Consider the following 14820-nt stretch of genomic DNA (forward strand, 5'->3'; position numbering starts at 1 on the left):
TGTGGAATTCTAGCACCTAACCAGTGCAGCAATGAACAAATATGTGACGTGCAAAAAGGTGTACGCTCCTTTATCACTGGAAATACTTTCAGCTGGAGCTCACCTGGGAACGTTTCCAGCGGACTATTTCATATTTCTGCCATCTTTCAGATTTATGATCAAGAGAGCACAAGGCAGGAACCGCTTTGGAATGAAGAACTTCAAGAAGCGGTGGTTTCGCCTCACCAACCACGAGTTTACCTACCACAAAACTAAAGGTAATGTTCCTGCAGAAGGTGCTCATGAATTATGCTTTTACTGTCTTGGCTGATGGACGCTGGTGTCAGAAAGTTCTCACATACTGTATATATACCTGGCATGTTTGAAGTACTGGAATATGTCACTCTGAGATAAATACCTTCAACATTAGCTACAAAAGTTATCAAGAAGCATTTTGACTTTAGAATGTGAGAAACAGTTATTAAAATAAACAGTTAATAAAGTGACTGAAAGGACATGGGGAAAACATATTTATACATATATATATATATATATATATATATATATATGTGTGTGTATTTTGGGGGGAAAATAAATAAATGTATATACATATATAAATATATATATATCTATATATATTTATTTATTTATTTATTTCCCCCCCCCCCACAAAATATGTCCTTGAATTAATTTTTCATCAATTAATTTTTTTACACTGAATTTTTAAACACTGATTTTTTTTACACTGGATTTTTATACGCTGAATTTTTTTACAACAAATTTTACACACACACATATATATATATATTTTTTTTTTACACTGAATTTTATACACACACACACACACACACACATATATATATATATATATATATATATATATATATATATATATATATATATATATATATATATATATATGTATATGTGTGAGTATATACATTTTTTGTATAAAAATTCAGTGTACAAAAAATAATCAATGAAAAATTCATTCAAGGACAGATTTTGGAGAATTTTTTTTAAATATATACTGTATATATATATATATATATATATATATATATATATATATATATATGAATTTTTAATTTATTATTTTTTATACACTGAATTTTTAAACACTGATTTTTTTTACACTGAATTTTTATACGCTGAATTTTTTTACACTAAACTTTATTACACTGAATTTTTATACACTGGATTATTTTTTTTTACTGTGAATTTCTTTTACAACAATTTTTTTTACACTGAATTTTTATACGCTGAATTTTTTTACACTAAACTTTATTACACTGAATTTTTATACACTGGATTATTTTTTTTACAGTGAATTTCTTTTACAACAATTTTTTTTACACTGAATTTTACACATGTAAAATGCTGTGAATTTTCATTTACACTGAATTTAACACACACACATACATATATATATATATATATACATACACATGTATATATATATATGCACATATATATACAAACACACACACACACACATATATATATATATATGTGTGTGTGTATATATTTATTTTATTTTTTTCCCCAAAATCTGTCCTTCCAGTCACTTTATTAAATGTGTTGGGTAGAATTTTATTGATCAAAACCAGTTTACCAGAAGTGAGTTAATCATAGAACTGGAGCACCCATTGTTGTTAAAAAAAATTATTGCTTTGAATCGAGAATCGTTTTGAATCAAGACTTGATTCTAAATCGTTGGCCCCAAGAATCGACTAGAATCGTGTGGTGCCCAAAGATTCCCAGACCTAGTTCCAGGTGTAAAGTGATAGTTGGAGACGTTGCACACATTTTCATCCACTAATGATTTGCCTTTGACCTCCAGGAGAGGGCGCTCTGTGCAGCATTCCCATCGAGAACATCCTGGCTGTGGAAAGGCTGGAGGAAGAGTCGTTCAAGATGAAAAATGTATGTCGGGCATTACAAAATACTGCCTCATTTCCACAAATATGTGATGTTTTATGTATTGTTGTGTGCCCTGGTCTTCCTCCAGATGTTCCAGGTGATCCAGCCGGAGAGAGCGCTCTACATCCAGGCCAACAACTGCGTGGAGGCGCGCGACTGGATCGACATCTTGACCAAAGTCAGCCAGTGCAACCGCAAGCGTCTCAGCACCTACCATCCTTCAGCCTACCTCAACGGCCACTGGCTCTGCTGCAAGCTTTCTGCTGACACAGCACCTGGCTGCACGCCCTGCACCGGGTATGTGGCCCCTGGTGGGCTCCTTCTCTCCCTCATCGCTCCACGGAGGTTCACTTGTGACACGGAATTTGTCACTGAAATTCAGTCTGAAAAAATTCATTGGAAAAAAAACATTCTGTGTAATAAAATTTAGTGTAAAAAAATCTGTGTATAAAAATTCAGTGTAAAGAAAACAGTGTATATAAATTCAGAGTAAAAAACTAAATTCAGTGTATAAAAAATGTATTATAAAAAAATTGTGTCGTAAAATTTAGTGTACAAAAATCAGCATATAAAAATTCAGTTTGATAATATTTAGTGTTAAATGAGTTTAAATAAACCAGTGTATAAAAATTCAGTGTAAATAAATCAATGTATACAAATCCAGTGTATAAAACTTCAGTGTAAAAAAATTGTTACAAAAAATTCAGTGTATAAAAAATTTGTGTAATAAAATTCAGAGTAAAAAAAATCTAGTGTACAAAAATTAATTTAAAAATAATTCAGTGCAATCACATTTAGTGTAAAAAAAATTCAGTGTATGAAAATTCAGTGTAAAAAAAATGTGTTGTAAAAAATTCAGTGTAAAAACAATTCAGCGTATAGCTCGGTTGGTAGAGCGGCCGTGCCAGCAACTTGAGGGTTGCAGGTCCGATCCCCGCTTCCGCCATCCTAGTCGCTGCCGTTGTGTCCTTGGGCAAGACACTTTACCCACCTGCTCCCAGTGCCACCCACACTGCTTTAAATGTAACTTAGATATTGGGTTTCACTATGTAAAGCGCTTTGAGTCACTTGAGAAAAAGCGCTATATAAATGGAATTCACTTCACTTCACTACAAATTTGTTATAAAAAATTAAATGTATAAAATTCATTGTTAAAAAAAATATATTTTAAAACTATTTAGTGTAATAAAATTCAGGGTAAAAAAATTAAGTGTAAATACATTCAGTGTATGAAAATTCAGTTCAAAGAAATATGTTGTAAAAAAATTCAGTTTAATAACATTTAGTGTTAAATCAGTGTAAATAAACCTCAGTGTATAAAAATTCAGTGTAAATAAATCAATGTATACAAATCCAGTGTATATAAATTCTGTGTAAAAAAATTGTTACAAAAAATTCAGTGTATAAAAATTTTGTGTAATAAAATTCAGAGTAAAAAAAATCTAGTGTAAAAAAAATCATTTAAAAATAATTCAGTGCAATAACATTTAGTGTAAAAAGATTCAGTGTAAAAAAATTCGTTAAAAATAAGTCAGCGTATACAAATTTGTTATAAAAAGTTCAGTGTATAAAAATTTTGTGAAATAAAATTCATTGTAAAAAAAATTATTTTAGAATTATTTAGTGTAATAAAATTCAGCGTAATTTTTTTTTTGTGTAAATACATTTGGTGTATGAAATTTCAGTGTATACAAATTCAGTGTAATAAAATTTATTGTAAAAAAAATTCAGTGTAAAAAAAAATGATGTGTGGAAAAAATCAGTGTATAAGAAATTCAGTGTACGGTATAAAAATCCAGGGTAAAAAAATGAATTGCTGAAAATGTCATTGTCGAAAATGTGCTGCTTCAAAAAGCAAGACTCACTTCTGGTAAATTCAGACTGAAGCAATCGATCGAGTCTCAGAAGCAGCCAATGAGGTGTCAAGTTTGAAGTCACGTGACACGGGTCTTGCAAGACAGCACAAAAAAGGCAGTTAACTGCTACCTGGGCATAATACAACACCATTAATATTTCAACACTACATTTTTAAACATTGAATTTTTAAACACGCATTTTGCTACCATTTTTTTTTTAAATGAAATTGTCAGCAAAATTTGATGTAAAAAAATCAGTTCACAAAATTCTAAAAATTCAGTTAGTGAACTATTAGGAAGTGAATTATATTTATATAGCACTTTTTCTCGAGAGACTCAAAGCACTATTCATAGTGAACCCCATTATCTACATCTCTAAGCTACATTTAAACCAGGGTGGGTGGTAAAGTGTCTTGCCCAAGATGGCGGGGATCGAACCTGGAATTGGAGTTGCTCTACCAAGCGAGCCACGCCGTGCTTTTGCAATAAAGATCCAGACTGACCTCCACGTTCCTCCTGCAGCGGCCTGCCTGCCAACATCCAGCTGGACGTAGACGGCGACCGAGAGACGGAGAGGATCTACTCTCTCTTCAGCACCTACATGACCAAACTCATCAAGATGCAAGGTGCGCCATGGTCCTGGGTCTTCTCCTGTCTTTGTGGGGAACTTCACCCCCACTTCGGTGCTTTGAACCCGCCTCTTTCTGTCCGGGCTGCACAGAGGCCTGCGGCAGTAAGTCTGTGTACGACGGACCCGAGCAAGAGGAGTACTCCAGCTTCCTCATCGACGACCCCCAGGAGACCTACAAGACCCTGAAGATGATCGTGTCGGCTGTGCAGACGTTGGAGCAGCAGCACACCAAATACAAGCGGGACAAGTTCAAGAAGACCAAGATAGGCAGCCAGTAAGTGCTTCTAATATTATTTCTTTGGATTAGAATATGTCAGGCACCTTCATAACCACAGTAGTCCACTTTGTGCTCCATCAGGGCTTCAAACTTTTTCCAATGAAAACATGCGGGGCCATTTTGATATTTTTCATTTTCAAAACTAATACTTTTTTTTATCCTTTAGTGCTCCTCTCAAATTGTCTCATGTGGACACAGAAAAGTCTCAGTCGTTAAAAATGTATAATATGATATTCATCTGTTTTTATTCAACGCCTAAATCAACTTAAGCTCTGTTAATATAAAGTTTTTGTTGTTATGTTTTATGCTCTTTTTGTCAAAATCCTGTTTTTTGGGGGGGAGTGAGGGGGACAAAAACCCAAAATATGCAATATTTTCCCCTTATAAATGTATAAAAAATAATTCATAAATTATTAATGTTTTCTTATTAAACACCTAAATCTCTAGATCAACTTCAGCTCTGTTGATATATAAAGTTTTATTTGTCTTGTTTTTGTTTTATGCCCTTTTTGTCAAAACCCTGGTTTTATTTTAATTTTATTTGTATTATTTTTTGGGGGGGCAAAACCCCCAAATATGCAATATTTTCCCCTCATAAATTTATAAAAAATAATTCATAAATTATTAATATTTTCTTATTAAACACCTAAATCTCTAGATCAACTTCAGCTCTGTTGATTTATAAAGTTTTATTTGTTTTGTTTTGATGTTTTATGCCCTTTTTGTCAAAACCCTGGTTTTTGGGGGGGAGGCGGCGGGGCAAAAACCTCAAATATGCAATACTTTCCCCTTATAAATTTATTAAAAATAATTCATAAATTATTAATATCTTCTTATTAAACACCTAAATCTCCAGATCAACTTCAGCTCTGTTGATATATAAAGTTGTATTTGTTTTGTTTTTATGTTTTATGCCCTTTTATTCAAAACCCTTTTTATGGTAAAATATGCAATATTTTCACCTAATACAATTTTAGAAAATAGTTAATAATTTATTAATCTTTTTTTATTCCACGCCTAAAGTTTTTTTCATTCATATTTGTTTTATGCCCTTTTTGTCAAACCCTGTTTTTGGGCAAAAACACTAAATATGCAATATTTTCCTCTAATGAAAATTTAAAAAAATAAATTAATAATTATTAATCTTTTTTTATTAAACGCCTTAATGTCATAAAGTAATTTTTGTTTTGTTTTTGTTTCATGCCCTTGTTGTCAAAACTTTTTTTAAATGGTAAAAACACAAAATATGCAATATTTTCCTCCAATGAAAATGTTAAAAATAAATCATAATTTTCTATTTTTTTTATAAACGCCTACATCTCATAGTTTTATTTTATTTTATGTTTTATGCCCTTTATGGCAAAAACACAAAATATTTTGTCAAAACCCTGTTTTTTTTGGCAAAAACACTAAATATGCAATATTTTCCTAAAATGAAAAAAAAAAAAAATAATAATAATTATTAATATTTTTTTATTAAACGCCTAAATGTCATAAAGTACTTTTTGTTTTGTTTTGTTTTTGTTTCATGCCCTTTTTGTCAAAACCTAAATATTGCATATTTACCTCTAATGAAAATTGAAAAAAATAAATTAATAATTATTAATCTTTTTTTATTAAACGCCTTAATGTCATAAAGTAATTTTTGTTTTGTTTTTGTTTCATGCCCTTGTTGTCAAAACTTTTTTAAATGGTAAAAACACAAAATATGCAATATTTTCCTCCAATGAAAATGTTAAAAATAAATCATAATTTTCTATTTTTTTTATAAACGCCTACATCTCATAGTTTTATTTTATTTTATGTTTTATGCCCTTTATGGCAAAAACACAAAATATTTTGTCAAAACCCTGTTTTTTTTTTTGGCAAAAACACTAAATATGCAATATTTTCCTAAAATGAAAAAAAAAAAAATAATAATTATTAATATTTTTTTATTAAACGCCTAAATGTCATAAAGTACTTTTTGTTTTGTTTTTGTTTCATGCCCTTTTTGTCAAAACCTTGTTTTTTGTGGTAAAAACACAAAATATGCAATATTTTCCTCCAATGAAAATGTTAAAAATAAATCATAATTTATTAAAAAAATTTATAAACGCCTACATCTCATAGTTTTATTTAATTTTATGTTTTGTGCTCTTTATGGCAAAAACACAAAATATGCAATATTTTCCCCTTGTAAAATTTGTTTAAATAATTCACAAATTACTAATCTTTTTTTTATTAAATGTCTAAATCCCAAAGTTTTTTTTGTTTTGATTTTACGTTTTATGCCCTTTTTGTCAAAACACTGTTTTCATGGCAAAAACACAAAATATGCAACATTTTCTTCCCAAAAATGCAAAGTGTAATATTTGATGTGAAGTAATTGGACCCTTAAATATTACAATAAAATGTTATTATTAAACTAAACAAACATTTATTAACAGGCATAAAAGTATCAAAACTTGGTACCGTTGAGTACCAGGATCGATTCCCAGGTATGGGTTCAAATGTGAAAGGTACTCATTCCCAGGAAGGGGCTAGGAATAAGTTCTTTCTTAACGCGGGTCTTTAGACAAGCGTACTGAAGTATTTTTGCTATCAAATGGCTGCTCTGATAGTGACGTGATGGCGTCTTCTTGTTTCCTCAGAGAACATCCGATCGGAGACCAGAGTTTTCAGTGTTACATCCGCCAGCAGTCAGAGAGTTCCACCTACTCCATCTGACCTCTTTCTGCACCGCCCAGGACCGACGCGTCCTTCTGCACTCCCTGCGGTGAGTCCCGGCGAAACGCCGTTTTTTGTTAACGTTCGCCGGGCCCCCCGCCCTCCCGTGTCACGAAGGAACTGACCTCAGACAGGAAGAGGAAGTGCAGGGAGAAGAGAAGAAGGCGGGAACTTTTCTCACTGGTGCATTCCCCCAGTGAGCGACGTGCACTTTAATCGCCTCCGCATCAACGGACCAATAAGTCACAGCACATTTTCAAAAAGTGGACTTTATCGCTTTGATTTGTACTTTGCTTACGATAGTTCTTTGTATTCCATGTACCACAGACCAAAAACTCTGTAGTTTGGCCCCCAGCTATACAAGAGCAGACGGCGGGGGCCTCGCAAGAAGGGATTGTGGGGACCATGAGCGCTAATTAGCCCCCTTTTGCCTAAATGTGTCAAAAGTCAATGATTAGCTTCATTTGAAATGTCACGGCAAACGTATTCCTAACCCCTTCCTGCTCCATCACGGATAAGAATATTCCCTTGGAGACTCTGGCTCGTCAGGGCAGGTCTAGTAAGGCGGTCAATATGACCACAAACCACCATTCAGTTGGATTTCAAAATGGATATTTAAGTGGACACGATGTATTATTTTGTGTCTCAATGATTACAAAAGCTGCAGGGATGGTCCTAGAAAATGATTTTTTAAAATAAATTCTTAATCGATTCAGTATCGTAATAAATAGGAATCGTGATTCAGATATAAATACAAAATGCGCAGCATTCGTTCTGGGTTCGATCCCAGGCTCGATTCAACCTTTCTGATAAGACAAGCCTGACAACAAATCTTTAAATGGTGGCAAAACAACTCATTGAATGAGACAATATTTGGGTGATCGTTCTCCATGTAAGAGTCTGAAGATAACTGTCAAATTGTGCGCCGTCTTGTTTTGAAGACCGGAGTCGAACCACGTCTTCACTCGTCTTGCCCCAAATTGTTCTTTTTCGCCTCCCTGACCCACCTTTTCCAGTCATTTCAATATCGTCCTAAGTCGTCGTGTTCGGTGACGTCGCCGAGTGTTGCCACGGCAACAGCGGCCCGTTCTATTTCAAGAAGTCCCCCGACTGGCTGCCGACGGTCTTACACCTCAGAGTCCACTCAGGGTTCTGGGTTTGAATCCAACACTTTCCCCATTTGCTGCTTCTGATCGTCACCATTGCCAAAACGGTGGCTTCTGAGCACCGCCCACATGTTTCATAGCTCCTGTGCCAGTCAGTACTTTTTATACAGTCCTCCTTTTGACACAAACTAAAGAAAAACACCACCTATTAGATGTGTTTTTTTAATATATATATAAATATAAATATAAATATCATAACCTGTGATGTTTTCAAACCTTCAATCATGTTTATGTTAGCTGTGTTGTGTGAACTTGACTCTTTGTCATGCGACGACTGAAGTGTATCTTAAAGTGGTGTACGTGTGTGTGTGTGTGTGTGTGTGTGTGTGTGTGTGTGTGTGTGTGTGTGTGTGTGTGTGTGTGTGTGTGTGTGTGTGTGTGTGTGTGTGTGTGTGTGTTGGGAGACGATTCGATTCTCGATTCAACACGATTCAAAACGATTTTCTCAATGTATTATTTGGTATAATAATTACCGTATTTTTCGGAGTATAAGTCGCTCCTGAGCATAAGTCGCACCTGCCGAAAATGCATAATAAAGAAGAAAAAAAACAACATTTATAAGTCGCATTTTGTGGGGAAAATTATTTGATAAAACCCAACACAAAGAATAGACATTTGAAAGGCAATTTACAATTAAAGCTGCAAGCCGCGATGGACGGGACCGACTTTGAGGGCTCATAAAATCCAAACCGGAGCTGTAATTAAAACTCTTTCATCAACTTTTAATCAGAAGGGTTCAATCTCTCTCCTGTGCTTATTTTGAAGCCGACACGACAAACGCGCTCAGAGGCGATAATGTTTGAAAAAAGGTGACTGTTTTTACACAACTTTTGTTTTGAAGGGGGAATTGCAAACTTCCTGTTGATTTTTGCTGGGGGTTGTCAGTGTATGAAATATACTGTATTTTTCGGAGTATAAGTCGCACCTGCCGAAAATGCATAAGAAAAAAGGAAAAAAAACATATATAAGTCGCACTGGAGCCCGGCCAAACTATGAAAAAAACTGCGACTTATAGTCCGAAAAATACGGTAGTTCTAAGTGAGACCTACATAGAGGTTTTTGTTTCATGTCTCTACGACATTCCTACTGGGAGTTACAGGCAGTTGTGTCTGTGTTTTCTTCCTAGGGGGCGCTAGAGCGCAATTTTGAGTTTTGGGGTTTGGTTTTTTGATTAGATCGCAATTTTCGCCAGTCCTGATGTGTGTGTTCAATTTGGTGATTTTTGAAGTATGTTAAGGGGGTCAAATTACAGCTCAAAGAGGCGGCGGTATAATAAATGATAATAAATGGGTTGTACTTGTATAGCGCTTTTCTACCTTCAAGGTACTCAAAGCGCTTTGACACTACTTCCACATTTACCCATTCACACACACATTCACACACTGATGGAGGGAGCTGCCATGCAAGGCGCTAACCAGCACCCATCAGGAGCAAGGGTGAAGTGTCTTGCTCAGGACACAACGGACATGACGAGGTTGGTACTAGGTGGGGATTGAACCAGGGACCCTCGGGTTGCGCACGGCCACTCTTCCACTGCGCCACGCCGTCCCTATAATAAAACGCTAGAAATTCAATAGGGTCCTCTGTCCCAAAGGGACTCGGTCCCTAATAAATAAAGATTAGTGAACAACAGGCTGAATAAGTGTACGTTATATGAGGCATAAATAACCAACTAGTATGTTAACGTAACATATTATGGTAAGAGTCATTCAAATAACTACCGGTATAACAAATAGAACATGCTATATGTTTACCAAACAATCTGTCACTCCTAATCGCTAAATCCCATGAAATCTTATACGTCTAGTCTCTTACGTGAATGAGCTAAATAATATTATTTGATATTTTGCGGTAATGTGTTAATAATTTCACACATAAGTCGCTCCTGAGTATAAGTCGCACCCGGCCAAACTATGAAAAAAAACTGCGACTTATAGTCCGAAAAATACGGTAAAATCAAAATTTTTCAGGTAAAAGGTTAGAAAAAGCTTCTTCTGGTTGCAAAAAAGATGGCCTAAAACGAGTTTTTTATTTTTATTTTTTAAATCAATTTTAGAAAATGATGACTGGATTTCGAATCAAGATGAATTTGTGTGTCATGGCAACTGAAAGAAGTCAGTGTTAGAGGTGAGATGAAGGCACAATATATATTTCAAAACAACAACATCACTGCTTGTTATGAAACTATCTTCTACATGTTGCACCACATGTTTATGTCACGGAGCGTAATTTATTCTTATTCAGCACACACGATATGTGTATTATTTACCTTCCCGTCACTCATCAGCGGGAAAGTAAACGTGGACTCAAATCCTCCCAGAAGTGTTGATTTATGCAATAATGGTTTTTTTTCTCAACATGCAATAATAAGATTGACTTTGTGAAAGGAAAGGTTTGTCATTTTTACCAGACACTTAAAAGGGAGAAGAGTGTTTTGTATTCCAATAAGCATATTAAATGTGTGTATGAAAGATGAAATGTGATGTTTTATCCTTAATGAAATGGAAATATTCATGCACTCCTGGTGTCTGTGTCCTTTGTGTCTCTCTCACTTCACTTTTCTTCCAGGTATTTATTAACTGTACATTTACATGTTAAATGTATTGAAGTGTAACAATGTCAACACAATATTTAAACTATACTGGGTATGGGTTAGTTGTTGCCTCATGCCTGTGAGAATCCTGCGTGTGACTGAAGCATTAGCTAATACTGCAGATAATACTGTATCATCTCTTATGGACTTATGTGCGTTCTTCACTCGCGCTTTAAGTGAGGGGTGAGTCGAAAACTAATCCAGACTCGCGGCAGTTCCCTATTTTCTTTTATCACACACCAAATTTGTTTTTGATCCAAACAAAGTCATAAGTACGATAGTCACTGCATCTTTTCATCCAAAATAATAAGTGTTGGGCCTGTAAAACGTGGTACTGAGTTTGAATCCCAGCAAAAAATTGTTTTTGTTCATGAATTAGTTTTAATTAAGTTTAAAAGGCTGTTTGCAAGCTTAACGCAGATGCCAAGACTTTCAAAATATCGTAAGCATTACAACATGGCTTTCAGCCCGTAGTCACGTACTATTAAATGTGTTATTTAGCACTAAAACAATTTATTCACATGAATTTGTTTTGGTAAAAACATGTTTCAAATTAGTACCGTATTTTCCGCACTATAAGGCGCACCTAAAAACCACAATTTTTCTCAAAAGCTGACAGTGCGCCTAATAACCCGGTGCGCTTTATTACGATTCATTTTCATAAAGTTTCGGTCTCGCAACTTCGGTAAACAGCCGCCATCTTTTTTCCCGGTAGAACAGGAAGCGCTTCTTCTTCTACGCAAGCAACCGCCAAGGAAAGCACCCGCCCCCATAGAACAGGAAGCGCTTCACCCGCCCCCATAGAACAGGAAGCGCTTCACCCGCCCCCGGAAGAAGAAGAAAAAACGCGCGGATATCACCGTACGTTTCATTTCCTGTTTACATCTGTAAAGACCACAAAATGGCTCCTACTAAACGATCCGGTTCATAAAAAGACGCAATCTCTCCATCCGCACACGGATTACTACCGTATTTCACAGCAACTGAACCGCACTGTGGAACGGGAGCACGTACGGTGAATATTCGCTCCACAGGGAATGAGAAGTCATCCTTCACTGTGGTTCTAGCTTGCCATGCTAACTTCCACTCATGGTGATATTCAAAAGGAAGACCTTGCCAAAAGAGACCTTTCCAGCCGGCGTCATCATAAAAGCTAACTCGAAGGGATGGATGGATGAAGAAAAGATGAGCGAGTGGTTAAGGGAAGTTTACGCGAAGAGGCCGGGTGGCTTTTTTCACACAGCTCCGAAGGCGAACACACCTTCACTAAGACGGGCAGACAGCCTCGGACGACATACGCCAACATTTGCCAGTGGATCGTAAATGCTTGGGCAGATATTTCGGTCACAACTGTGGTCCGAGCTTTCCGGAAGGCAGGATTCACAGAACAACAGCGACACTGACTCCCGATGACTTCTACGAGACGGAACCGGCCATTTTGGATCCCACGCTTGCGCAACTTTTCAATTCGGACACCGAAGACGAAGAATTCGAAGGATTTACGAATGAAGAATAACTTCAGAAGGTGAGCGCTATGTTTATTTTGTGTGTTGTGACATTAACGTTCGAGCAACATTATGTTACTATTGCTCTACACCATTTTGAATTTTACTATGTTTGTGATTGCACATTTGCGTACATTTTGGGACAGAGTTGTTAGAACGCTGGTTTTCAATATATTATTAAAGTTTGACTGAACTATCTGACTGTTTTTTTGACATTCACTTTAGCGCAGCGTTTTTTTGACATTCACTTTAGCGCAGCGTAGGCGCGGCTTTTAGTCCGGGGCGGCTTATTGGTGGACAAAATTATGAAATATGTAATTCATAGAAGGTGCGGCTAATAATCCGGTGCGCCTTATAGTGCGGAAAATACGGTATGTATTTATTTTAAATATTGATATACTTATTTCAAATAATGACATATGTTTAACTTAATATTTATTTACTTTAAATATTCCATCCATCCATTTTCTACCGCTTTGATATATATAATTTGATATTTATTTACTTTAAATATTGATGTATACTTGATGTAATTTTTTACTTTAAATATTGATAGATATTTAATGTAATCATTTACTTTAAATAATAATAGGTATTTGATGTAATATTTTTTTAATTTAAATATTTATATATTTACTTTAAATAATGATACATCTTTAATTTAACATTTATTTAATTGAACATTTATGTATATATTTAATATGTGTTTACTTTAAATATTGATACATATTTAATTTAATATGTATTTACCTTAAATATTGATAATATATATTTAATTTAATATTTATTTACTTTAAATATTGATATATTTACTTTAAATAATGATACATCTTTAATTTGATATGTATTTACTTTAAATATTGATACACATTTAATTTAATATATATATCTACTTTAAATATTCCATCCATCCATCCATTTCCTACCGCTTTGATATATATAATTTGATATTTATTTACTTTAAATATTGACGTGTATTTGATGTAATCATTTACTTTAAATATTAAGGTATTTGATGTAATATTTATTTTATTCTGCGATGAGGTGGCGACTTGTCCAGGGTGTAGCCCGCCTTCCGCCCGAATGCAGCTGAGATAGGCTCCAGCACCCCCGCGACCCCGAAAGGGACAAGCAGTAGAAAATGGATGGATGGATGGATTTATTTTATTTAAATATTTATATATTTACTCTAAATAATGATACATCTTTAATTTAACATGTATTTAATTTAAACATTGATATATATATATAGTTAATATTTATTTACTTTAAATATTGATATATATTTAATTTAATATTTATTTACTTTAAATATTGATATCCATTGATGGATGGATGGATGTTAAATATACATTTTAAATCCAATCCTAAATTTAATTGATCATGTTAAATACAAATATTCGATTAAAAATTTTAAATTTAAATGTTAAATTTCCATCCATCCATCCATTTCGTACCGCTTATTCCTATTGATATATTTACTTTAAATAATGCTACATCTTTAATTTTATATTTATTTACTTTAAATATTGATACACATTTAATTTAATATTTATCTACTTTAAATATTGATATATATTGGATTTGATATTTATTTACTCTGAATATTGATAGATATTGAATTTAATATTTATTTACTTTAAATATTGATAGATATTTATTTCAATATGTATCATAAAAGTGATAAAAACTAGTCAGACATTTATTTATTTTTTACTTTTAAAACTTATATCTCCAGATCAACTTATGTGATTGTTTATTTGTTTAAGGCCTTTTGTGTCAAAGAAAAATCAATGCAATATTTCCCCCAAAATATATTTCATAATTGGAGCTCTGGATAGGACAATAATTCATAACAACATGGATTGTAATTAGAGATGTTCGATAATATCGGCCTGCCGATATCATCGGCCGATAAATGCTTTAAAATGTAATATCGGAAATTATCGGTATCGTTTTTTTTATTATCGGTATCGTTTTTTTTAATTTTTCTTAAATCAACATAAAAACACAAGATACACTTACAATTAGTGCACCAACCCAAAAAACCTCCCTCCCCCATTTACACTCATTCACACAAAAGGGTTGTTTCTTTCTGTTATTAATATTTTGGTTCCTACATTATCCATCCATCCATTTTCTACCGCTTATTCCCTTTGGGGTCGCGGGGGGCGCTGGAGC

General features: G+C 34.1%; 1 protein-coding gene across 2 annotated transcripts in view; it reads left to right on the plus strand.

The window, feature by feature from the left end:
* The window catches only part of rasa3 (RAS p21 protein activator 3), a 127354-nt gene extending 117543 nt beyond the window's left edge, over positions 1–9811 (plus strand). For both annotated transcript variants that reach the window (XM_061974725.2, XM_061974726.2), the window contains 6 exons: positions 151–257; positions 1823–1905; positions 1991–2199; positions 4281–4384; positions 4480–4663; positions 7300–9811. In XM_061974725.2, coding sequence (XP_061830709.1) covers positions 151–257; positions 1823–1905; positions 1991–2199; positions 4281–4384; positions 4480–4663; positions 7300–7375 — 763 coding nt within the window. In that variant the 3' untranslated portion in view covers positions 7376–9811. The remainder of the gene's footprint in view (positions 1–150; positions 258–1822; positions 1906–1990; positions 2200–4280; positions 4385–4479; positions 4664–7299) is intronic.
* The last annotated feature ends 5009 nt before the right edge of the window (positions 9812–14820 follow it).

The sequence above is a fragment of the Nerophis lumbriciformis genome, linkage group LG15, assembly GCF_033978685.3.
Source record: "Nerophis lumbriciformis linkage group LG15, RoL_Nlum_v2.1, whole genome shotgun sequence".
Taxonomy (NCBI): Eukaryota; Metazoa; Chordata; class Actinopteri; order Syngnathiformes; family Syngnathidae; genus Nerophis; species Nerophis lumbriciformis.